The sequence below is a fragment of the Bos indicus genome, chromosome 2 (genome assembly GCF_029378745.1).
Source record: "Bos indicus isolate NIAB-ARS_2022 breed Sahiwal x Tharparkar chromosome 2, NIAB-ARS_B.indTharparkar_mat_pri_1.0, whole genome shotgun sequence".
In the NCBI taxonomy this organism is placed as follows: domain Eukaryota; kingdom Metazoa; phylum Chordata; class Mammalia; order Artiodactyla; family Bovidae; genus Bos; species Bos indicus.
In genome coordinates, this window is record NC_091761.1 from 128,850,062 (window position 1) to 128,875,648 (window position 25,587).

Below are 25,587 nucleotides of genomic sequence, written 5' to 3' on the forward strand. Positions count from 1 at the left end.
CCTTCTCCAATGCATATAAGTGAAAAGTGAAAGGGAAGTCGCTCAGTCGTGTCCAACTCTTAGCGACCCCATGGACTGCAGCCCACCAGGCTCCTCCATCCATGGGATTTTCCAGGCAAGAGTACTGGACTGGGATGCCATTGCCTTCTCCTAATGTTAGTGGCTCAGTCGTGTCCAGTCGTGTCCAACTCTGCAACCCCACGGACTGCAGGCCACCAGGTTCCTCTGTCCATCAAAGAATACTGGAGTGGGTTGCCATATCCTTTTCCAGGAGAGTCTTCCCGACCCAGGGATGGAAATGGGGTCTCCTGAATTGCAGGCAGATTCTTTACCATCTGAGCCACCAGGGAAGCTCCTCATTCAGTATGTCACACCTTTATACCCACCATTCCTTAGCCCTCCCTTTATTTTAGAGAAACAGAACACTATTTTCTAGCCTACTATGGTAGGCAAGGTACAAACCGTTCCGCGAGGTTGGGGGCCACGGTGTGCGTGAAGGCTGAGCGCAGTCGGCGCTGTAATTCGTGTTTTAGTCTCAGGGCTCCCTCCAGCCCTTTGGCGGGGTTTTTAAACTAGATTTTCCAGAACGGCAGCCTATGAGAGACCCCGACCCACTGTTTTCCATCGGCGCCGCCCCTCCTGCCTCTCCCTTAAAGGGAGCCATCTACTTCACGCCAGGCTTACTAACAAAAGGTGGGAAACCTGGGGCGAGCGTGGAGCTGCGGTCTTCCGCGCCGCGCCCGGCTGTGGCTCCCACTGCAGGATGGCTGCCGGGCACCGCCGACGAGCCGCATCTCCCGAGGCGCAGCGCCTGCTTCCAGGGATCGGGACGGGGGAGCACGCCAGGTCTCGAGGGCCCGGGTGCCGACCGCGCCTTCCTCCGCCCACCGCCCGGGCACCGGTCACTACCGTCCTCTGCGGACTGTGCCGCGCAAGCGTCCTGGAGCCGCGGCGCTCTTGGTCCACCCGGCTCCCCGTACTGCCGGCTCCCGACCGACACGTTTCTTGGGGGCGTGACGGGGGTCGGGTCCAGGGCGGAGCGTCGGCTCTTAAAGGGACCGGTCACGGAGCACGGGAGGCGGCGCCGTTCGAGACTGCGCGGGGCGCGTGGTGCGGAGCAGGTTTGGGAAGCTGGTGAGGGGTGGGGCCGAGCGGGTTTGCGAGGGGCCGGGTGGTCCGCTGGGAGCGAGGGGGGAGTCTCGGGGGTCCGGGCTGCGTTCTGGGCAGAGTTCCGCCTACGCGGGCTCGCGCCCGCGGCTCCTAGCTCTCGCTGCCTTGGCCGGGGCGGCTAGGATTCATTCATTCCCGGCCGGGGGCCTCCTAGTTCTGCCCCCATTCAGCCACCGCCCGAATCCCCGGCCTGAGACTCTAGGGCACTCGAGCGCCCAAGGCCCTGCGCCCCCTCCCTTCCATTTTACGGATGGGGAAGACTGAGGCGACAGCTGACCATAGATCACCCCCGCGTGTCGGAGGGAGAGCAACCTCATTGGCCTTCCTGCCTCCCTGGAGGCCCCCGCCACCATTTTCGGGGGGCTTGCACACTGCTGGGTGCTCGGTGGGGCGGGGGCGGGGGCGGCTTCAAAGCCTAGGGCAAAGTCCGGCGGGAACCAGTGGGGGCAGGGGGCGAACTGCTCGGGGAGGGGCGGGACTAGGTCCAGATTCTAAACCCGCCGTCACTGGCTATGTGACTTACGCGTTACTTAACCTCTCTGACCTTAGTATCCTTCTCTGTAAACTAGCAGTAATAACACCTGCCTCTTTAGGACGTTGGAGGAATTCAGGGAGATAATGCAAAAGTGCCCAATACAGAGCCTGGCACGTAGCGGGATGAGTTCAGTCTAGTGGGTTAGGAGCTGTATGAACCCAGAACAGGATTAAGGCTGCTTGGAGGAAGGCGGCTGCGGGCCAGGCGGCCCCAGTGAAAGGCCTCACTGTCTGGACTTCCTCCCCTGCCAATCCCCCCCCCACCCCGCCCACCGTCTCTGCCCGCAGTTTGTTCAGGGCGGCGGTGCACACCTGGCAGTGAAATCTGGGGCCAAAGCCACGTCTACACCACCGTGTTGAGTGCCGCCTACAATTAGGCGGGATTCTTACCGCCAGGCCAGGAGTGGCATCCGCACTGGCTAAACCAGCCTGACCGACCTGGGGGTGGGGCCCACTCCAGGACTACAGTGCTGCAACCCCAGAGCTGGGCTCAGCCGCCGGGCAGAGGACCTACCCTGAGGCCATCTGCTGTATTTCCTGCCTCTCCCAGTTGACCTTTGTGGGAGAGGGTGCTTGGGGGGGGGGAGGGGGGCGTTGGGCAGGGAAAGCTGCTTACCCCAGGAGGTGTTAGTCACTGAACCAAGGAGCCAGTTTGTACCCAGTGGTGGCAGAGGGACTGGGGAGGTCTGGGTCTGAGCAGACAGACCTCTTCCTGGGCTCTTGCGAGTCCACTGCTGCTACCTCGATTCCTTCTGTCCAGAATTGTCCCATCTCCAGACGCCTCAGGGGAGCAATGTGGAGACTCGGGTTCCACCTTCCCAACCCCCAGTTAGGGCTGGAAGTTATGGCGCCTGTGCGTCCATCTCCACCTGTACCACAGGACGGACCTTTAGAATCTCGTCTGACCCGTACACGACCACATACTCATACAGCTATAAACTCCCTGTTACAGAGACGGAAACTAGGGCCAGGAGAGAACTGGTCTCCGAGGCCTAAGGCCAGAAAGTGATGCTCTCTGACCTTGGACCAGGGCTGACTCCAGACCCACCCTATTAACTAGGACACACCAGTCTCGGACGCCAGTTTCCAGGTTGAAGGAGGCTCTGAGCAGACAGCATCGGCCACTTCTGAGTCTCTCTCCTGAGCCAGGCATAATGGCAGAGAAGGTGCTGGTAACAGGTGGGGCTGGCTACATTGGCAGCCACACCGTCCTGGAGCTGCTGGAGGCGGGCTATTCGCCCATGGTCATTGACAACTTTCATAACGCCATTCGTGGTAAGTGGGGCAATGGGAGGGGGCCTGGGGCTCCAGGGCGGATGGAAGGGAAACCCTGGTTTCTAAATCCACCTCCAAGGGGTGTATGCCTGGCCAGTCCCTTGGGAACCCAGCTCCCCATCGCCTCTGATTTTGATGGCCTCCGTGTGCCCAACCAGGAGGGGGCTCCATGCCTGAGAGCCTGCGGCGGGTTCAGGATCTGACAGGCCGCTCTGTGGAGTTTGAGGAGATGGACATCTTGGACCAGGCAGCTCTACAACGTCTCTTTAAGAAGGTGGGCGCTTGGCAGGAAGGCAAGCAGTGAGCATTTCCAAGGGCCGGGCCTGTAAGCCACATCTGATCCCAGCTTTGCCACCCTGCAGCACAGCTTCATGGCAGTCATCCACTTTGCGGGGCTCAAGGCTGTGGGTGAGTCAGTGCAGAAGCCCCTGGATTATTACAGAGTCAACCTGACAGGAACCATCCAGCTTCTGGAGGTGAGACCTGGGCCAGGGCCAGACCCCGGGAGGGCCCGGGGCCAGGCAGGCAGTACCAAACACGGTAGCAGAGTCCAAGCTGGCTCACACACTGGACACGTCTTCAGCTCTCAGCCACAGTCTCCCCTTCTGTAAACGGGAACTTACACCTCAGCCCCCTCCACGTGTGGGGCAGGCAGGGGCCACTGACACCTCTCCTCTGTGGGCAGATCATGAGGGCCCATGGGGTGAAGAACCTGGTGTTCAGCAGCTCGGCCACCGTGTACGGGAACCCCCAATACCTGCCCCTGGACGAGGCCCACCCCACAGGTGGCTGTACCAACCCCTATGGCAAGTCCAAGTTCTTCATCGAGGAAATGATCCGGGACCTGTGCCAGGCAGACAAGGTAAGGGCCCCTTTTGCCTCAGCCTGGGCCCCACTCTTGGGCCCCTCACAGCCTGCCCCCTGAGCCCGAGGATGGGGTCCTGAGCCACCCTCCCTGAGGCCAAAGCTGGGGCTCAGGAAGCAGTGGTGACTTCAGGCCTTTTGGGGAGGGCTGGATCCCCTGCTCCTTTCTAAGGACAGAGAACGAGCAAGGTGGGGAGGTGGGGGAGGCAGCTCTGGATTCAGGTGGGCCATACAGCTTGCACCCCAATCCCGTCTGCCTGACTTGCATCCCACAGGCCTGGAATGCAGTGCTGCTGCGGTATTTCAACCCCATAGGCGCCCATGCCTCAGGCTGTATCGGCGAGGATCCGCAGGGCATCCCCAATAACCTCATGCCCTACGTCTCCCAGGTAAGGGAGAAGGGAAAGGAAGTGGGTGGGCTCCAGGGGTGAGGGCCAGGGAAGGGCTAACCTGACCTCCACCCCAGGTGGCAATTGGGCGACGGGAGGTACTGAATGTCTTTGGCAACGACTATGACACGGAGGATGGCACAGGTGAGTCCAGGAGCCGGAGGAGCCATGAGGGAGGCTGAGGTGGGACAGAGACTGTAATGGACCCCTCCCTGCAACCACTTCCTCCTCTGCAGGCGTCCGGGATTACATCCACGTCGTGGATCTGGCCAAAGGCCACATCGCAGCCTTGAGGAAGCTGAAGGAGCAGTGTGGCTGCCGGGTAGGGGAGAAGGGAAAAGTGGGGGAGACGAGACAGAGGCCAGGACCGATGGGGCCCAGAGGGAAGTCCGTCCACCCCCACCACAATCTCTGCCCTCCTTTCCTGGGCAGATCTACAACCTGGGCACGGGCACAGGCTATTCGGTGCTACAGATGGTCCAGGCCATGGAGAAGGCCTCTGGGAAGAAGGTAGGCTGGCAGCCCACCCTGCCCCACCCCCAGCCCCTCACACTGACATACCTGATGGGCACCTGAGTCCCGCTGTCTACTCGAGCCTGCCTGAGGCCTTGACGCCTGAGAGCGAGACCCTGCTCCACGCCTCCATTTCTGGAGGGCTGGTCAGCAACTTGGTGGCTTATGCCAGGGCTGGTTCAGCTAGGCTACACCCGCCCCCTCTCCTGCAGATCCCGTACAAGGTGGTGGCCCGGCGTGAAGGCGATGTGGCTGCCTGTTATGCCAACCCCAGCCTAGCCCTCAAGGAGCTGGGCTGGTCAGCAGCCCTAGGGCTGGACAGGATGTGTGAGTGCTCGCCCTAATCCCCGACCCTGGGTGCTTACCTGACCGCCGGGAGAGACTCGGGGGCCAGGAAAGGGCTACTGGGGTCCGGGCTGGCCCATCCTGGGCTGCCCAAGACGCTGCGGGCCCTGCACTCAGTGTGGCCCCTGAGTACGGACCTCGTCCCGTTCCAGGTGAAGATCTATGGCGCTGGCAGAAGCAGAATCCTTCAGGCTTTGGCACGCAGGCCTGAGACCCTGGCCTCCCACGGACCAGAAAAGGGAGAGAAGCAACTGCCTGCTCTCTAGCCTCTGGCAGGAACCCGGGGGCCCCAGAGGCTCCGCTACCTCGGACCCCAGCTGGGTCCACTGAGCCCGCCAGGCACAAGGCCAAGGTCTCCACTGACCAGGTATTGGGTCTATGTGCCACAGGGGCCAGGAACCCATGCAGACCACCAAGGCTGAGCGGTGTCAGCAGAGCCTTAAGACACGCCGAAGCCCCTCCTCCCAGGCGCTAATTTATACTGCTATGAAGGAGCATCCCAAAGTATTTAAAATAAACAGTTTTCTTACACTGGAGCAGATACTTGCACGTGGTCACACTCTACCCCTTGGATAGAATCGCCCAGGCCTGAGAGTTGAAGCAGTTTCTTTAATTTTATCGGAATCCAGGACACGACCAGAAAAACACCCGAAACTACATGGAGACAGAAGACGAGACACAAGACTCCTCCCAGCTCCCCAGACCTAGCGTGGGGACAACGTGGGGTGAAGCGGCTGGGGCAGACCTTGAGCCCCAGTCCAGCCCGGCAGGCTCCAGGCCCGCAGGTGGCAGAGGGTAATGGGGAGGCAGGGCCCAGCCCCCACATCAGAACGGCTGAGGGGAGGCCCCCTCGAAAGACTTGGCCCCGTCACCCACACTCCTGCGCAGGGGCAGGGAGCCCACAGCGGCCAGGGGTTGGGTCATGGACACATTCATGATTGAGAAGCAGCTAAAGTGGAGGCAGGAGACACACGATTATCTGGGCAGAATCAGTTGGGGAGAGGTGGAAGGAGGTGGGGCCTGGGAGGGCCCCATGGGCCAAACCCTGAGGTCACCGGAGGGGGCCCAAAGCGGGGCTAGTGAGTGAGGTCCTGAGTGAGTGGGTCAGCGGCTGGGTCCCTTTCTCCCGCTGCCTACAGCCCCTCCAATACTGCTGCCCGGGGGGTGGCCCCCACCTCCAGGGAAATGGGATAAGAAAGCAGCCCAGCCCCTGCAGCAGACAGCCAGGGGTCTGAAGCCAGGAAGGAGGGCCTGGCCAGGCTTTGGCCTGTCTGCCCCAGAGGCCTGTGAGAAGAGGGGATGGGTCCAGGAGGGTGAGAAAGGGGCTCGACCGGCTCAGATCCAAGATGGTGCCACGCGTGCCAAGTCCCCCCGCCCCGTGAGCGGGGGGACTGTGCTGGGGGACAGCAACTCTGGTTAGACAGGAGGCAGCAGCTTCTCGAGAAACTCCTTCACAGCTGCCATCTCCTGGGGGTGAGGAGGACTATGAGATGCGCCTGGCCAGAGGGAGATGGGCAGGGAGAGGAAGGAGCCCCTGCACACTGACCTGGGGACAGGAGCTGTGCATGACCCCTGGGTACGTCTTGAACTGGACCCTGGCAGGTGTGACAACGGACCGCAGCTTCTCGGCTGTCAGGGCCCCAAACCGTACAGGAACCATGGGGTCCAGCTCCCCATGGCACTGAAGGATGGTCAGGTCCTTGGCACTGCCGTTGGCTGCCTGTGGGCCAGACAGGAGGGCAAAATCCGGGGCTTGGGCACGATCCCCTCCCCAGCCCCAAGGAGACAGAGGGCAGGAACAGGGTCGTGGAGACACTCACCTGGGGGAAGGCCCGATGCAGAGGTAGCCAACAGCTCAATGCCACGATGCCAGCTAGAGGGTGGGGGCAGGTGAGGGCTGTGTAGAGGGACAGAGCTCCACCCTGGAGAAAGAAGAGAATGAGGGGTCACGAAGGGCACAGCTCAGCACCCATCATTCACCCCTGCCCTCTCTCTCCCCTCACCTGTGAAAAGCCTCCCAGGACGATCCGATTGGCAGGGATCCCGTTCTTCATCTCATGCTCAATCAAGGCCTTGACTGGGGGGAGGGGCATAACCAGGTCGGGGGAAAGCTGCTGGAGGGACTCCAGGAAGGGAACCAGACAAGAGGTTCTGCCCAGCACTTTCCTGGGGGGCCAAGGGGGAGAGGGAAGATGCCGAGGAGGGGCTGGGGCCTTACTGTTCTCTGCTGCTTTCTTGATGCCAGCCTCATCTTCTGGTGCGTCTGGACTCAGCCCCATCAGGTCAAACCTGGAGTAGAGGAGTTGGCAGCCACTGGGAGACCTAGGCTGGCCCCGGGCAGCTCCCTTGGCTCCTGTTCCCCTCCCCAAGCTCACCAGGAGGGCATCACCATCTTCATGTTGAGTGTCACAGGGATCCGAGGCCTGCGGAGGGGCAGCAAGGAGGACCGTCACGTGCAGGAAGGATGAGGCAGCCACAGCAGACAGCCCGGGAGGGGGCAGGGCAGCCCCTGGGGAACCCTCCCAGCGGGCAGGGCCTGTGTTTAAGGTGTTGCCAGGCAACCTGCCACGTAGGGCTGAAAGCTGTGGTTGGGGCATCAGCAGTAGCGATGGAGAAGCAGAGCCCAGCACTCGGTGTGACAGGGTTCCAGCTCAGTGGGTAAGTACTTGGGGAAGGGGAGCAGGGGGATCCTGGTCCTAGGAGTCTCGGGTCTAGGAGGCCCTGGGTTGGGGGCTGGGGCTGGACCCCGTTCCTGGGGGGTTCCACAGGAATGAAGGCTGAAAAGGGCCTTTTGGACCGCTCTGGGCCCCAGGCCCCAGCATGCAGCTGGCAGCAGAGAAGAGGCCTGGGACCACAGGACCACCCCCCTTCCTTCACCCCTCCCATGCTGCGGTGACACTCACGCATGGGGACAGATGTACTTGACGTGAGGGAGCCGGATGGTGGAGAGGGCGTCAGCCCAGCTGTGCCTGTAGGAGGGAAGGGAGAAAAGGCACCGATGTGGAGAGGGAAGGAGGAGGGCGCGGGCCTCCCCAGAAACACCCCCTCCCCAGCTCACTCACCCTGTGTCTCCAAGTCCATGTAAAAAAATAACCTGGAAGAGTTGGAGATGGGGAAGAGGGCAGTCATCATCCTGCCATCGCTCTCACTCTGCCCTCCAACCTCTGGTCACCCCTCTGTCACCCCCAAGGATCTGGGAGGGGGGGCACTGAGGGAGCAGCCCCCTGTCTCGCGGGGCTACTCCCCTCTCATCACTGCCACCTCCATTCTCCCCACACCCACTCCAGCCAGTTCCCAGGCGGCCTGGGGGCTGCGTGGGGTAGGAGAGGACCCTTACCGCAGCTGTTTCCCGCTCAGCTCCAGACACAGTGGCAGCGTCGGTGAGCAGGGGCACAGACATGGTGTTACCACACATACACTGCAGGGCTCCACGGCTGGGGCCTGTGCAAATGCCGGGCAGTGGTCAAGGGCAAGGCCAGGCAGCAGAGAGCATCCTGACCCAGGAGCAGAAACACAAACCAGGGCCATGAGCCCCTCAAGCGCCCTAGATGCTAGCTCCTGGACACAAAGGAAAGGCAGGCAGAAAAGTCCTGGGGCCAAGCGGGGAGAAAGTGTGCCTTCATTCCAGGGCAGAACAGCAGAGGCAGCCACCCCGGCAGCCCTAGGTCTGGCCCCCCACACAGCCTGAGCTTGGGCTGGAGGTGGGCAGAGGCTGGGCTCAGGAGCCTTGGTGGGAGGGGAGCCAGGGTCTCCCTGCAGCCTTCTCCCCACCCGACAGCCCTCAGCAGGTGACTGCCTCCTCTCCCTACTCTACAGCCATCTCCCTTCTCTAGAGAGCCCTGGATCCCCTTCTCCCAGCCCTACTGGGAAATGAAGGGGAGAAAAATGCCAGGGAAGGAGGCTTCGGGCCCCTACCCTCAACCCCACACACGATTTTGTCCAACCCCCTCCCATCCAGTCCTCCTCAACCATCTGAGAGCCCCTGGGGCTGCCCGTGTCCCCAGGAGGCACACGAACTCTGATCCACCGCCCACCCGCTAAATGACGCCCTCCATGCCCCTCCTGAAAGAGGCTACCTGCTGCTGCCCACCACTCCCAAACAGGTCCCCCCCACCCAGCTCGACCACGCTCCGGGATTCCCAAACACACAAAAGAATGTCAAGCTGGCGGGCTCCTCCCCATCCTTAGCATCCTCCAAACTCCCGGGAAGCTTCTGCTACCGGAGCCTAAGTGCCTACCCTTCCCGCCTGTGTCCACCCCTCCCACCCTACCAAAGGGCTTCCACCTTCCCCCTCGGACCTCCGAGTGCCCCTCTTCACAGGAGGATCCCTCCTCACCTCTGACCCCGGGGTCCCTCTGCCCACACAGGAATTCATCTTTTGCCCCAAGCTGGGATTCCCTTCCTTCCCCCCAACTGAGCAACTTCCAGCCCTCACCCTAGGTCGTTCCTCTCAGAGTGGTGCCTTCCCCCCTCGCAACCCCCGCGACCTGGGGTCTTCCACCCCACTAAAAACTTCCACCCTGATTCAGAGTCTCCCACTCCCCACAGTGGGAACTTCTGTTCTGACCGAGGGTCGCCCGCCTCACAGTGACATTCTGTATCCTGATCCCGGACCCACTTCTGCCCACACAGGGGCGTTCCACTTTTGACCCTGGAGAACACCCCCACCCCGCCCCACAGTGGGATTCTCCAATTTCCGACCCTGAAGCCCCTCTCGGCATACCCAGACCCCACCTTCTTCCCCGTCTCTACCCCGAAACTCCCCAAGACCGGCCGGCGCCTCTTCGCACCTCACTCCCCACCCCCATCCCTCACAATTGCGGTTGCCCCTCCTCTCTCGCCAGGACCCTCGTGGTGAAGCCGAGGCCACCCCAGTGCCCTTCCCCCGCCTGCTGGCCCCGGACCAGGGTACCTCCACTCCCTGGGGGGTTTCAAGACCTCTCGGGCGATTTTCTCCTCTTTCTCCGGCACAGACACACACACTCTTCCCCTCCTCGGCCGCCCCCGCCGGAACTTCCGTTCGAGTCCCGGGAACCCTGCCATCGCGCTGCCGGAAGTAGCCTGGCCAGCGCTACGGATCCCGGAAGTGGGCGTCAGGGTTTCTTCGGATGAGGGCTGCCATGTTGGGTACGGTGGGACGACTCCCCGTGATTAGGCCACGGAGTTTCCTCAGGGTCTAGACGACGCACCCGTGATTCCCACTTGCTACCACCACCCATGCGTCGGTCTCCTGAAGGAAACCTTCCTGAAGGAGAGGCATTCTTCCTGAGGCTAGAGGCATTCTCAAGCGTTGTTTCCCGCCTTCCCATCCATTATGGTCTTGGGGTACGCACCACTGGTCCTATTCCAGGATCATGGAGTCATACACTCCAGCTGACAAGACCCTTTGAGACTGTCTGGTCTTCCGGTCTTACTTTTAAAGATAAGAAAACAGGCTCAGGGGAGGGAAGTAAACAGCAATCTCAGGATTACTCTAATGCTGCCTCTGCACCTGCTTCCTGAGCTATAAAACGGCGGTAATAACCACCCTGCTTGCTTCGCAGCTTTGCTAAGGCTCAAATGAGGTCGTGTGGAAATGCTTTATAGTGTAAAATCACAGTGTGAGGACTTAATGACTCTAAAAAGGACCCTGGGAAAAGAAGGAACACTGGCATCAGCAGTGTCCGGGGCAACTGGTGAGGAATCGGAAGTGTTATCTTAGCTCTGTCCTCGGCAAGCTATGGCATGCAGACGGTGCACAAAATACTACCGTCGGGAGGCTCCAGTTGTTAACAAAAAGGGTTTCAGTTAGGGACCGCTGCGGTCGCTCTTTGCTCCTTGTTGCACCGGTAAAATGCAACGGGACTCAGGGCCCACATAAAGGCTGGAAGGGGTGGGAAGCTGAGTTGAAGGACCACGTCCCTGACAGCCTGTGGACATCCGCACACAGGAAATGAGTCAGCCCTCAGCAGCTCAGGACTCACTTGCCCAGTGTAACCTATGCTGATTTGTCTTTGAACTGAAAGAAAATAGTATCTGAAAGCTCAGCAAAGCACTTTTTCCCAAGATGGGCTTTGGCTTTAAGCGCTCAGCAGGTCAGAGGTGGCCCTGAACAGGAAAACTTTTGGTCCAGAGGTCCACAGCAGACCAAGGACCCAGGACTGGAAGGGGAATGAGTGGATGAAGACAACACACCTGCCCCTCTCCCAGACTCCTGGCTGGGTCTGCTTGTGGAAAAATAAGCAATTCCTCCTGCACCCCAATCACTTCAGACACTGTGGCAACTGGAGCAAACTCTTCAAGTCAGTTCAGTTCAGTCTCTCAGTCGTGTCAGACTCTTTGCGACCCCATGAATCGCAGCACACCAGGCCTCCCTGTCCATCACCAACTCCTGGAGTTCACTCAGACTCAGTCCAACAAGTCAGTGATGCCATCCAGCCATCTCATCCTCTGTCGTCCCCTTCTCCTCCTGACCCCAATCCTTCCCAGCATCAGAGTCTTTTCCAATGAGTCAACTCTTTGCATGAGGTGGCCAAAGTACTGGAGTTTCAGCTTTAGCATCATTCCTTCCAAAAAAAATCCCAGGGCTGATCTCCTTTAGAATGGACTGGTTGGATCTCCTTGCAGTCCAAGGGACTCTCGAGAGTCTTCTCCAACACCACAGTTCAAAAGCATCAATTCTTCGGCGCTCAGCCTTCTTCACAGTCCAACTCCCACATCCATACATGATCACTGGAAAAACCATAGCCTTGACTCTCCAAAGGGAAGCTCAAATTCAGAGGCCTTGCCCCAGAGGCTACCTATGACCAGTGCTTTAATAAGTGGGATTAATGAAGGGCTAGTCTGCTCTAACGTTTCTATCTTTATTTTCCCCCATTCCAAATTAAACAGTCATTCTTTTTTATCTCCAAATGACCCAAGTGACATAGAAAGCCTGTGGCAGAGTGAGTACTATCCTTAGTGCATCAAGAATAATGTTTGCATTCTGGTTGATTTCAGACTGCATATTTAGAAATTCTGAGGATTGACAGGCGTGGTGGTGGCAGACTTTCCCCAGGACAGGCTGGAGAAACAGGCTAACAACTGTGTGGGCTGATTCAGAGGAATTGTCTCAAAAGGATCAAATTCAACACTAATTCCCATTATCAAGTGTTTCTATTTTCTGCAAGGGAGAAAATACCATTTCAAATCTCTTTTAAGATACTTAAGTCCAACTGGTGTACTGACTTTCAAAACTTAAGTCCAAAGTCTTGGGTCTACCTTCAGACTGTATCTGCTACTCACTGAATTTCCTCACTGTTTCTTCTGATGAACTCGAGAATCTGTTCTCCCTTATTTTTGTAAACTTCACCCCACAAGTTACTTCCTTACATGAGCAAGGAAATGTAAGGGTTTTAACCTCAGCTTCTTTACAAAATGTGGGTTAGTGGGTGTAGGAGTGTTTTTACCCTACTATACAGAATGCGGCCTGACCTTTCCTAGAGACACTAATCTAGTGTTGATACAATTGTGGCACTTATGATCTACCTAGTCCAAAATAACAAAGAGATTTCAAAATTTCATACAGTTCTCAACAAAGGCTTCATAATTACTACTAAGATCACAAACGAATATACAAACATTAAGTCTGGCAAGGATTTATTAGGAAGCTTATTAGTCACAGTGAATAAAAAGCCATGAACAGAAGAACTGAGATCTCCAAATTCTGCCATTGGGCTTACAACACTAGTTAAAAGCTGATAAACATTAAGGATGTCCCAAAGAGAAGCACATCAAAGTCCCAATCTTACCCTGACCAGGATACCCACACAGAAACAATGCTCTCCTCAGACTGCTTACCTGGGCAACAGGAAAAAAAGACCCTCCCAAGCTATTAAGCAACATCAGGAGATTTCTGCTCTTCAAGCTATAATACGGGACACTGGTGCATGACAGACAACTCCAAGCTGGGCAACTTGACAAGAATGTTGAAAGATGACAGGGAGAAGGAGCAAGCAAGGACAAGTATTTCTAGCTGGAGACCCTCCTGATGGTTAATACAAACACAATGCTTAGGCTTCAGAAAGTTTACTGCAGCCCAGGAATAGTTTCCATTTTAAAAACAAGTCACACAATAATCCTGCCACAAAGCAACAAGACACTTGGGATCCCATGGCCACATAAACTGGGAAGGCAGGCATTATCCACGGCCGCCAGGTACTGACCAGCCCAAGACCCAATTTCTAGGGGCCCTAGAGAACCACGATTGTTCCTTGGCACCCACACAACCCTTCCTGGGGGTGCGGTGTCTTCCATAGGCCAGGTTTTTGCAGCAAGCCCCAGAGACAAAGCTTGGTAGAGGCTGTGGCAGCCAACTCTCTTTGGAGCCCCATCTCTCTTTGTCCTTCCCAACAGGATGTCATACTTCTTCACCAACACAACACCTCTGTGGGAGTCGTGGCCAGCCCTTAGGAAATAAAGTGTGTCTGTGGGGTAACCTGATGGACCTTGTGGTCAGCTGGGTTGGCTGATGCTTCATAATTGCAGATGGTCACCTCATGTCGGCGAAGCTGCAAGAAAATTAAGAGGCTGGGTCAGCTGGCCACTTCCCAGACCATACACTGGAGTAGTCCTTATTCAGGTTCATTTCTAGACATCATCCTCTAATTTCATCCCCGTTCTGATGTTTTTTATCCTGAGAACTCTGCACTGTGTGCTCAGCTGCGTCTGACTCTTTGAGACCCTATGAACTGCATCATCCCACCAGGCTCCTCTGTCCATGGGATTTCCCAGGCAGAATACTGGAGTGGGTTGCCATTTCCTCCTCCAGGGGATCTTCCCGACTCAAGGACTGAACTCACGTCTCCTGAAGCTCCTACATTGGCAGGTGGATTCTTTACCACTGAGTCACCTGGGAAGCCCGTGAGAAGCCTGGATAAGATCAAATCACTGATTCACCCTGTAACTTAGAAGATTCATTTCTCCACTATAATGGAGGCACCATTAGAAGAAGAACGTGTCTATCTTGTTTATCGCCCTATCTCTGTTGCCTGGAACAAGAAAAGTTATTAACAATGTTAAATCAAGGAAAGAATTTTAAGGTGAAAAACCAAATTGATATCAACTGTTTTATTTCAACTCCCTTAAAATTCCTATAGCCTGTCAAATGAGATAGTTTACAGTGATGAAACCATGAAATATTATAGACTCAAAAAAATCAATGTCTCACTTGCTCTTTTTCCTTTCCTTCAAGCTCCTACTAACACAGCCTATAGCTACAAACACATATGTGCACATCATGGAAGGGCAAGAACATTTCCAACCCCATCTTACCTCAGTCCATTCTCCTCTCAGGCCAATATAAAAGACCTTTGTGGTATCGGCTCCAAAGTTTTTTGAAATATGAATTGAGAGATGATAGACATTTGAAAAACGAGAAATTCTAGAGGATGAAGGAGTAGAGAAAGAAGACAACAATTAGAGGTCAGTGAGCCTGCTCACCACCATGTTAAAAATGTCAATTCCAGCTCCATCTTGTGGTAAAACCCAGGCAAATGTCAGAGAATAATCTTGGGGTCTTACGTCTCATTCTTCTCCTCTGGACAAGCAATTAATACAGTGAACATTTACTGAAATCGGCCAGATCTGGTCCAAGGCAATAGGGACGAAAAATAATCAATACTGCCCCCACTGTGCGGTTACACAGGGATTTGAAAGCAAGCTCAAAAAAGAAATCAGTGAAGAGATATGTGGTCATATGTAACTTGGCTGCTGTAAGCCCACTATGCAAAGAGCAATTCTGAAAACATTTTTCCTAAGACCACCCTAGGAGCTCATTCAGATCTGTCAATTGATTCCAGGTTAACAAGTCTGTGGCTTGCACTGAAACTCTGCCAAAATTTGACCAAGCCTAGGATCAGGACTCTCCACCATTTTAACTTGTTTCTGATGCTAAGACAGCAGAAGACCAGCCAAAACCAAATCGCAAGCCCAGTAAGCACTAATGCACCGATGCTCCCTGCAAACAAGGGAGTACCTGCTATTCTCAGGAGAAGCCAGAGGGTGGAAAAGAGGCCCAGTGCTTACTTTGTAGCATACTCTAATTCCCCTGTAAGATCCCGGTTCAGACTAAAGGTCTGATCTGGCTCCCTGTCTGTATCATCAAAGGACATCTGTGGAATGTTCTTGTACCTGAGAAAGGAAAGGGGAGAAAAATCAAGAAATATGCATTATCACATTTTTCAGGTTCTCAAAACTTCCTACTGACTCCCCTCAGTTCTATCAAAAGGAGATAAAATTTTAGAAATGACATTTTACTGGCATTTATACACAAATATCTTTAACCCAGCAAGAAAAGAGCTGAGAACTGCAACACAAGCCAATAACATCTTTGAGTGGGTTAAGATCACATGAGAAGCAAAACACAAAGAGACAGCTCAAACTGGTCACAGGCAGCAAATGCATGGAGAAAATAAGCAACTCAGCACATTCGGACCAAGCTGAGGATGTTAAATAAAACAGCTTACTCATGGGGAAAAAAATACTTTGGCAGAAACATATTAAACACAGTTAAGAGATAAGATCAGGTAACCCAACATTCAGTCTTTCCTCTCTGTCCAAAATTATCCTATATACCGAGTCACCTTACAATTCTTAAAAAAAAAAAATACAACCAGGGGATTTCCATTCTGAAAAGGGTATAAAAGGCCATCAACTCACAAGGGGCTTTGGAAAGTCAAGTAAAACTGCTAATGAGGAAAAAAATTTTTTTTCAAAGACATATCTAAGGAAGACCAGTCTCCTCTGTAACTCACAAATTCTAAAAGACTGAGCCATACACCTCAATCTCTAGAGTGAACACACCCACATGGGATGGGTCTAGATATCAGCTACAGCAAAACGCATGCAATATAAGAAAGCAAATGTTTGCTTCAAAGTGTTTCTAAGAATGATGCACAGCATAGTACTACTACCAACAGTAAACATTTATAAGCAGCATTATGGGAGGCAGTGCTCTGAAGCCAGACTTCCCAAGTTTAAAGCCTGAGTCACTGACCAGCTGTGTAATTTTGGGCAAGTGATTTAACCTCTCTCTTAGTTCCTCATCTGTAAAATGGGATTAGTGATAGTGCATATCCCATACAGCTGACGTGGATGTTAAACTGAACCAGTTTTAAGAGACACGTTAAAAATTTCTACTACTGAAAATTTCAAACATACACAAAAATAGAGAGAAAAATATAATGAACCTTCATATACTTATTACTAAGTTTCAATAACCAACATTAAGCCAATTTTGCCTATCGCCCCCATTTTGTGTGCGCTTGATCCTTTTTTGAGGGGAGGAGTAAACTGTCAAATGATTGTTTTTTGGTGGGGCTTTTTTGTTATTGTTTTTTCCAACTTATTTATTTTTGGCTTCACTAAGTGGCACGTGGGAATCTTAGTTCCCTGACCAGGGATCAAACCCATGTCCCATGCAGTGGAAGTACCGATTCTTAACCACTGGACCACCAAGAAAATCCCTATGCTTGATATTTTAAAGCAATCCCAAACATATCATTTCACTCGTAAGTATTTTTGTATATATCTTTATAGAGTAAGGACTTCTTAAAAAACCTATGATCATTTCAGTTCAGTTCAGTCGCTCAGTTGTGTCCGACTCTTTGCGACCCCATGAATCGCAGCACACCAGGCCTCCCTGTCCATCACCAACTCCCGGAGTTCACTCAGACTCACGTCCATTGAGTCAGTGATGCCATCCAGCCATCTCATCCTCTGTCGTCCCCTTCTCCTCCTGACCCCAATCCCTCCCAGAATCAGAGTCTTTTCCAATGAGTCAACTCTTCGCATGAGATGGCCAAAGTACTGGAGTTTCAGCTTTAGCATCATTCCTACCAAAGAACACCCAGGACTGATCTCCTTTAGAATGGACTGGTTGGATCTCCTTGCAGTCCAAGGGACTCTCGAGAGTCTTCTCCAACACCACAGTTCAAAAGCATCAATTCTCTGGCGCTCAGCTTTCTTCACATCCAACTCTCACATCCATACATGACTACTGGAAAAACCACAGCCTTGACTAGACGGATCTTTTTTTGGCAAAGTAATGTCTCTGCTTTTTAATATGCTATCTAGGTCGGTCATAACTTTCCTTCCAGGAGTAAGCGTCTTTTAATTTCATGGCTGCAATCACCATCTGCAGTGATTACTATTTTACAATTAACAGTTTAACAATTAGCAATAATTCTTTAATATATCTAACAACTAGTCTGTGTTCAAATTTCACTGATTTAAGTCTGAATTTAACTTTTCTAGATGTGTCAATGACATGTCATAGTTGAACAGATGCTATGTATTTCTTTATCATTGGTTCACAAAATAATGGTGCATTTTATAATCAATGATATCTTAGATTTAATAAAGTACAAAGTGCTTAGAATGGAGGGCTATGTAAGTATTTGCACCTGGGGTGCAAGACTGGGGACATACTAGGGAATTCCCTGGTGGTCCAGTGGTTAGGATTCTGCGCTTTCACTGCCAAAGGCCTGGGTTCAATCCCAGATCTGGGAACTAAGATCCCATAAGCTGTGCGATGGAGCCCCCAAAATACCCCCCAACATACACCAGAAACAAAACTGGGCACATACTACCTTCCAGATTTCTTCTAAGCTCTTCATATGTTACAGCTCATTTCTCTCCACAATCTTAAGAGGTTCCAACTATTATTACCATTTTACATGTGAAAAAATGGAGATATAGAAAACTATACTGCCCAAAGACATGCAGCTAGCAAGTGGCACAGCCAGAATCTGAACTCCAGTTTATCCCAGAGCCCACTCTTAACCAGAATGCAGCACGGATGTCTAGTCTTGTCCAGCCAATCCATCTCCCAAGTAAATGAGTCTCAAAAAGCATCAACTCAAATCCACTTCATTTCCTTAAAATCATTAAATATGTGGGTTTGCTTTCCAATTCATGTTTCTAACATTCAAAAATAAGGTCCAGTTCTTAAATCTTTCACTTAAATTGATCGATTTTTCAGAAGAACTTCTTATGTAAAGTTCTTCTGATTTCTGTTTCTCCAGCACAAGTGGTGTCCCCCTTCTTCTAGAAAGGCTGCACTGAAATAAGGCAGCTTGTCAGAAAGGGAGTACTAGCTCTGGTATCAACTGATTCAGTGTTATAACGAGGTACATGTGTGTGTATACTTCATTTGCTCAGTCCTGTCCGACTCTTTGTGACACCATGGACTGTGTCCCACCAGGCTCCTCTGTCGATGGAATTTTCCAATCAAGAATCTGGAGTGGGTTGCCATTTGCTACTCTAGGGGGATCCTCCCAACCCAGGGATTAAATCAATGCGTCTGCTGCACTGGCAGGCAGATTCTTTACCACTATGCCACGTGGGAAGCTGCTACAAGAGTTATATTGAACTTTGCTAACTAAAGGCCACGCAAACTCAGCTGGAGTTATTCCATCTCAACAAAACACACAGAAAGATTGTAATTGTCTAAAACAGTAAGGGAAAACGTTGAGGCTAACCCCAAGAGTAGAGTCCTTAAAAATAATTTGAGATCTGCAGCTGGGTTATTAAGAAAATTGCAAAGTCATCAACAGCTGGCATTTAGAGGATGCTCTCTGAATGAATGGTGCCACAAGTACTTTGAAAAGAGACAAGCTGCTGGTCCAAAAGATACCTAATCTAAAAATGTCGTTAATTCAGAAAGAGATTAGTGTATTCTGATGCAGAACAAATATGACTTTTTTTTTAAGAGGAGGGGATATTTAACCCAGTAAAAAGAAAAAATTTTGCCAATCTGGAATAAAGCACTGTCAGAGACCAGAGAAAAAGGGACAGAAGCTTCTTGAGGGCCAAGACCCTTGCCACTTACAGTCTCATCTCAGAGGGGTGTGAGTCATCATCTTCTCCCATTATAATAATGCCTTTTAGCTTGACATTGCCTGTAAATCTGCCAGAATGCAAAAACAGAGGGTTGTCAACCTGGGTTAGAGTCTCTGCTGAGCTGCGTGACCCTGGGCAAGACCCTTCCCCTTTCTGGGCTTCAGTTTACTCCCCTGTCAGACTTGTACTAAATAATTTCTAAGATCCTGTCTGCCTCTGGCATTCTGCCGTTACCTTGACCTCTCAGTTATGTTTTAACAAATGTCTTTTTTTACACCAGGAAAAGTTTTGATCCTTTCCTACTCACACACCCACCTCAGTAACTTAGCCCATTTCTAGAAACAGATGTGTGCTCTCGATATAACTACTGAATGAATCCTGATAAAGCAACTGGGTTCAGCCTATTTAGCCTGAGGCAAGCACCAAGGAAATACTTACGGAATATTAAACAGAAGCTCTTCATCTGCATCACTTTCAACAAACTGGAGGGGAGAGGAGAAAGCAACAAATATTTGCTGAGCACCCACAATTTCAGGCATTTTCCACCCTGTTTTACAACTGGCATGCAATGCAAATAGTCAACCTCCCTCTGTTCTCCAGCACATACTAAATTCCAGGGCCGACTAGTCTCCTGAAATTGTGTGCAAAGATCTGTACCTCTGCGGTCAACAACTTTCAAATGGCTCTGCAACCCCACAATGTTACCATTATTACATTATTACATATTATTACATTATTACCATTATTACAATGTTACCATGCTCTAGATAGGATCACGTGCTTCATCTCCCAAAGACTGGTCTTTGGTCTTCATCAGGTGGTTAAGTTGATCAGGCAGCCATCGGGACCAGTGGTCAAACGATAAGGAACACGCCCTCGTGGACATGCTCCCTCACTAACCCCTCCCTAATCCCTGGAACTGCACGCTGGCCGTGTAAAAGCAAAGCGCCCCTTCCCGTCTCTGGTCCTCAGTTCCCCGACCTGCAAGATGGGGAGATTCAACCCTATTCCCCTCTCAAAGGGCTGGAAGGAGACGGGCATGGGAAAGCGCCTGGCAATCGGGCCGCGGTTATTTTTAACTTCAGGAACTAGGCTGACAGAGCAGCCGGGTGGCCTGAGGCCCCGCGCAGGTCTCTGCCTCGCCTCGGCCGCCCGCCCAGGCCCCCGAAGGCCCACCTTAGAACGGTCCGTCCGCTCCTCCCACGGCTTGAAGACGCCGCGGCCGCTGCCCTCGCGGCTCTCGTTGAGGCACTGCAGCCGCTCCAAGTCGATGCGTAGGTACAGGCCGTAGGCCAGGCCGCGCTGCTCGGGCGGCTCCTCCCGTTCTGCGGCGCAGTGGCAGCCGCCCCCGCCGTGGCTGTGACCGTGCGACATGGCGACACCACCGCCTGCGCGTCCCCTCGGCCCTGCAGCCGTCGCCGCCGCTCCCCGCGACTCGCTCTTTTCGCTCTGGCCGCCAAGCGCGCCGCTGCCGCCGCGTCGTAAAAGGCGCCCCTGAGCGGCGCATGCGCGTGGGAAGAAGAGGGCGGGGCTTGGAGAGGGCGGGGTTCGGAGAGGATGGACGTTCGCTTAAAGCGCTTCCCAGTTGAGTTCTGTCGCTCAGTCGTGTCCGACTCTTTGCGACCCCATGAGTTGCAGCACGCCAGGCCTCCCTGTCCATCACCAACTCCTGGAGTTCATTCAAACTCACGTCCATCGAGTCGGTGATGCCTTCCAGCCATCTCATCCTCTGTCGTCCCCTTCTCTTCCTGCCCCCAATCCCTCCCAGCATCAGAGTCTTTTCCAATGAGTCAACTCTTCTCATGAGGTGGCCAAAGTACTGGAGTTTCAGCTTCAGCATCATGCCTACCAAAGAAATCCCAGGGCTGATCTCCTTTAGAATGGACTGGTTGGATCTCCTTGCAATCCAAGGGACTCTCAAGAGTCTTCTCCAACACCACAGTTCAAAAGCATCGATTCTTCAGCGCTCAGCTTTCTTCACAGTCCAACTCTCACATCCATACATGACCACTGGAAAAACCATAGCCTTGACTAGACGGACCTTTGTTGGCAAAGTAACGTCCCTGCTTTTCAAGCCTGGGAAATTCACGTTGACTCTTTCAGTCCTGAAGATGGATGCTATTGCTCTCCCAGCTTCACAGATGTGGAAACTTGAGGGGGAAAAAAAAAGCAGAGAGATTATGCTGGTGTTCCGAGTAAATGGTGAGGTCGGGTTTCGAATCCTCCTCCTCCTCAGGCTACAATCTGTTCTCTTTTCGTTTTACCCACCAGCGTTTTTTGGAGGAGCTGGTGATAGCAGTGATAAGGCCCTGAAGAGTAGGGAACACAACCTTATCACTGCCTCACATGTGCAGGCTTAGGCGCTTAGAGCTCACAAACCTACATGATCACTTTCCTCACAGTGGGCTTCGTGTTGGAGACCACAGGCTTTATGGACAGCTGAATCTGAAACAAGTCCCGGGTCTGTTATTGACCTTGTTACAGCTGGAGTAAGTCACGGTCTGCATCCTGAGACTTCGTTCCTCGTCTGTAAAGTGGCATTAGTAATATCAATTTCATACGATCACAGTGAGCATTGAATGAAATACTGCACTTCAAGAAAGCGCAGTTGCTGACACATGGTAAGAATTCAGTAGTCAAGTCAAATCTTGGCTCAATCGAAGCTCTACCACTTACCAGTTGTGGGGCCTGGGCCAATTAATTTAACCTCTCTAAGTCTCAGTTTACCCTCTGTGAAGTAAAAGGATTGGACTAGATGACCTTTAAGTCCCCTCCTCATATGACATTTCAGAGCAGTTTTTTCAAACTGCTAGTTATGACCCATTAATGTCTTAAAATCTGTTTAGGAGGATTGTGACCAGCATTTAAAAAACTAAATTGAATAGAATTTAAAATTCAGAATGTATTACACATTTTAGCCTCAGTTTATAGAACTTTTGTTTCAGCTTCAGATTTGTATTCTCAGGTGCAAGTTAAAATGTTTTTCATCTTGTGAGTTTGTTACTGAACCCAGGTCCAGCTGATTGCTGCTCAGAAGTCATTATATAGGTTGGTGGAAAGGAAAGTTTGCTTTATTTTGGATGCCTGAAATGGAAGGCAGAGGGGTTTTACCAAATGCCTGTCCAAAGTCTGACTCCCCAGCTCCCCTGACACTTAAGGGGCCAGAGTTTTTCTAGACTGAGGGAGGGGGCTACATGCAGAAACAGTAGTCAGCCCTGACAGTCATCTTCAGATTGGTCATTGGTGGTCCAACCAGTATCATCTTGATAGTTTTAGGCACAGTTAATCTTCAGTTCTGAAGTCAGTTTGCATTTCTTGAGGCCAGTTCTTGGAATTATAGCCACTTATGTCATGGCATCGTGTAGTCAACTTCTTCCACCTGGTGGAGGCTTCAGTATCTGTAAGACAGATCACAGGATATGGCTCAGAATATTATCCGTAGCCCTTGAGAAGGAAGTAAAATGTCCTTGAATATGCTTCACGACTACACTATTACTATGTGGTCTCCTTTGACTGCTCTTTATTTCTGCGTTTTCTCACTTCTCTGATTAAACGTTTTCTTTGGCTAAAGTGTATTTCTACAGAAAAAAGCAGGCTGAGGACGTGGCAGGGGGCAAGGACTGTAGACCTGCTCTGTTTCAGGTTGAGATCAAGGGTGGGGAGCACTGTTTAGAGCTGGAGTAATTCTGGTTTTGGGGTAGGATGTGTGCTTATTCCTTGGTGGAGACAGGGAAAGATAGGATGCAGGGACAGTTAAGGGATACTGTGAATATCCCCTGCCCTTCACTTATGGCCTCAAAGTATCCAGATGAGACTGAGGGCAGCCACAAAATATCCATCTCCTCAAGTCCCATTCAGAAATATTTTGATGTCCTAGTTCAATTCTTTGTGAAGCAGGCAAGCTTGGTTCTGATTCAAATAGCTCAATGACATGACCTATTCCTGCTTTTACATTACAATTTCAGGGATCGGGCCCAGCATGTGCTAAACACTTAGCAAATACTTGTTTAATTGAATGATACACTCAGCAGTCCTTCTTTAGAAAGACTGTGTCCCACTTTGGGACTAACCCAGGCCTTACCCTGCCCTCTGCCCACTTTTGTCTTCTTTCCTGTCATTTACATCATTGTCACCCTTTACGATTTATCCTGTACCCTGTGCCATGCTAAGCACATTATGTAGTTTGTATGTGTGTGTGTCAAGTTGCTTCGCTCATGTCAGACACTTTGTGACTCCATGGACTGTAGCCCACCAGGCTCCTCCATCCATGGGGATTCTCCAGGCAAGCATACTGGAGTGGGTTGCCATGCCTTCCTTCAGGGGATCTTCCCAATCTAGGGATCAAACCCAGGTCTCTTCCATCTCCTGCCTTGGCTGCTGCTGCTGTTCAGTTGCTCAGTCGTGTCCAACTCTTTGCGACCCCATGAACTGCAGCACACCAGGCTTCCCTGTCCTTCACCATCTCCCTGAGTTTGTTCAAACTCATGTCCATTGATCGGTGATGCCATCCAACCATCTCATCCTCTGTTGTCCACTTCTCCTCCTGCCTTCAATCTTTCCCAGCATCAGGGTCTTTTCCAGTGAGTCAGCTCTTCGAATCAGGTGGCCAAAGTATGGGAGCCTCAGCATCAGTCCTTCCAGTGAATACTGGGTTCTTTACCACAAGCGCCCCCTGGGAAGCCCATGTAGTTCATGTGAAATGAAAGTCGGTCTGTTGTGTCCCACTCTGTGACCCCATGGACTCTACAGTTTATGGGATTCTCCAGGCCAGAATACTGGAGTAGGTAGCCTTTCCCTTCTCCAGGGGATCTTCCCAACCCAGGGATCGAACCCAGGTCTCCCACATTGCAGGCAGATTCTTTACAGGGTAGTTTATGTGGTTCATCTTAATCATTTGTCACATGATCTTTAAGAGATAGGGAGTATTGCCCAGTATTTTCTCCAGTTTGAAGGTGAGGAAAACTGAGGCTAAAAGAAGTGAATTAATTTGCCCAAGATCAGATAAGTCTGAGAAGAAACTAGGCTTTGAGCCTCCTTTGTTTTCCTGAAACAAAAAGGTATACATAAAGCAAACATGTTGTATCAATTAGCTTATACTGTGTAACAAATCACCCCAAAACCTAAAAGCTTTAAACAACAACATTTACTGTTTCTCATGGTTCTGCAGATCACCAGGGCAGTTGTTTTCTGGGCAAGTTGGCTGGGCTGATTAGTTTGGAATGGCCTCACTCACATGTCTTGTTGATACGAGCTGTTAGCGGAGGTGATGGCCAGGGGTCACCAGCAGGCTACCTGAGCTCACTCACATTGCTGCAGTTACTGAATTCCAGGAGCACAGGAGGGAAGGGCCAATTACACAAGCATTCGATAACCTCCGGCTTCTATCGTTTTTGTTAATGTTCCATCAGCCAAACCAAGATTTATTGGCCAAATCCAAATTCAAGAGTTGAGATATAGACTTTACCTTTTAATTGGAAGAACTGCAAAATATGGTGGCTTTCTCCCCTGCCCCCAGCGTACCCCTGTTCACCTTTTGTCATGTAACAAATCACCGCCAGATTTAATCTTAAGGCAACAATTGACCTTCATCTCACAATTGCTGCGAGCCAGGAACTTGGGAGTGGCTTTGCTTGGTGTGGGCAGGGGCGTCTGTCTCTTCTCTCATGAAACTCAAGTCTTCTGATGGCTTGACCGGGACTGGAGGATACACTTCCAAGATGGTGAACTTGCACGGCTGGCAAGTTGGTGCGGGCTGTTGGCACGAGACCCGAGTTCCTCCTGTGGACCACTCCATAGGACTGCTTGAGTGTCCTCTTGACATGGTGGCTGGCTTTCACCACAGCAAGTGATCCAAGAGAGGGAAAAATAGAAAATACAATATCTTTTATGACTTAACCTTAGAAATCGCATGTTGTTGACTCTGCAATATTCCATGGTTCCATACGTCAGCCATATTTCATGTGAGAGGAAACACCATAAGGCTGTGAATACCAAGAGGTAGAACCTATTAGAAGCCCTCTTGTAGGTGGCTACCATGCTACCGTGCGTCGGAAGTGACTCCTGAAAATGTCTTTAAACTTCCCTTACGTTTAATGGGTAGTTTGGATGAGGATGGAATCTCAAGATTTTGAAGGTGTTATTCTGTTTTCTCCCAGCTTTGAGAAATACAGTGTCATTCTTTGTGTGGATTTCCATTTCCTCCCTGGAAGCTTTTAAGATCTTCTCTTGGTCCCTAGTATTCTGAGATGTGATGCTGTGGCTCTTTCATCATTCACTGTGCTGGACACCTGATGGACCTTTTCAATTTAGAGACCCTACAGTAGAATGTGGGCATGCAGATGAGGACACCTGCACAGCTGTGCTCGAGCCCCCTTGCAGGGAAACATATTTAGGGTCTGAGAAGAGGGGTGGGGCTAGGGCCTTGCCTTTTCCCATTCCATGACCTTCTAGTGCAGAGCTCCAAAGGCTCAGAAATCTAAATGTGGCCCCCAGGTCATCGCGAAGGTATTTATTTGTCGAAGTAGCAGAATAGGCTGTATTTTTGGTTTGTTTGGCTATTTGGGGCCAGGCCATGAAGTCTGCGGGATCTTAGTTCCCCTACCAGGGATCAAACCCAGGCCCGCAGCAGTAAAAGCT

The 25,587-nt window shown here is 51.9% G+C and overlaps 3 protein-coding genes across 6 annotated transcripts; 1 reads left to right on the top strand and 2 right to left on the bottom strand.

The window, feature by feature from the left end:
- Window positions 1–1,024: 1,024 nt before the first annotated feature.
- Window positions 1,025–5,626, top strand: GALE (UDP-galactose-4-epimerase). Of its 3 annotated transcripts, none has more exons than XM_019981499.2 (11): window positions 1,025–1,134; window positions 2,765–2,979; window positions 3,138–3,253; window positions 3,342–3,455; window positions 3,665–3,841; window positions 4,119–4,232; window positions 4,310–4,376; window positions 4,469–4,554; window positions 4,665–4,742; window positions 4,958–5,072; window positions 5,243–5,626. In XM_019981499.2, exons 2-11 carry the CDS (start codon window positions 2,859–2,861, stop codon window positions 5,299–5,301), a joined length of 1,047 nt encoding a protein of 348 aa, XP_019837058.2. In that variant the 5' UTR covers window positions 1,025–1,134; window positions 2,765–2,858; the 3' UTR covers window positions 5,302–5,626. The 3 variants fall into 3 exon arrangements, with proteins under 3 accessions (XP_019837058.2, XP_070632804.1, XP_070632814.1); XM_070776703.1 differs by having other exon boundaries at window positions 1,026–1,110; XM_070776713.1 differs by having other exon boundaries at window positions 1,032–1,121.
- Window positions 5,627–5,679: 53 nt separating this feature from the next.
- On the bottom strand, window positions 5,680–10,156 carry LYPLA2 (lysophospholipase 2). Of its 2 annotated transcripts, none has more exons than XM_070776733.1 (10): window positions 10,004–10,156; window positions 8,428–8,531; window positions 8,153–8,184; window positions 7,994–8,059; window positions 7,466–7,513; window positions 7,309–7,379; window positions 7,094–7,167; window positions 6,911–7,012; window positions 6,637–6,810; window positions 5,680–6,557 (listed from the first exon to the last, which is right to left on the bottom strand). In XM_070776733.1, exons 2-10 carry the CDS (start codon window positions 8,503–8,505, stop codon window positions 6,507–6,509), a joined length of 696 nt encoding a protein of 231 aa, XP_070632834.1. In that variant the 5' UTR covers window positions 8,506–8,531; window positions 10,004–10,156; the 3' UTR covers window positions 5,680–6,506. The 2 variants fall into 2 exon arrangements, with proteins under 2 accessions (XP_070632834.1, XP_070632837.1); XM_070776736.1 differs by having other exon boundaries at window positions 8,428–8,584; window positions 10,004–10,111.
- Window positions 10,157–12,691: 2,535 nt separating this feature from the next.
- PITHD1 (PITH domain containing 1) lies at window positions 12,692–20,439 on the bottom strand. Its single transcript, XM_019981513.2, has 6 exons — window positions 20,128–20,439; window positions 19,390–19,433; window positions 18,941–19,018; window positions 15,136–15,240; window positions 14,383–14,491; window positions 12,692–13,619 (listed from the first exon to the last, which is right to left on the bottom strand). The coding sequence occupies exons 1-6, from the start codon at window positions 20,323–20,325 to the stop codon at window positions 13,518–13,520; spliced, it is 636 nt and encodes a 211-aa protein (XP_019837072.1). The 5' UTR covers window positions 20,326–20,439; the 3' UTR covers window positions 12,692–13,517.
- Window positions 20,440–25,587: the final 5,148 nt, after the last annotated feature.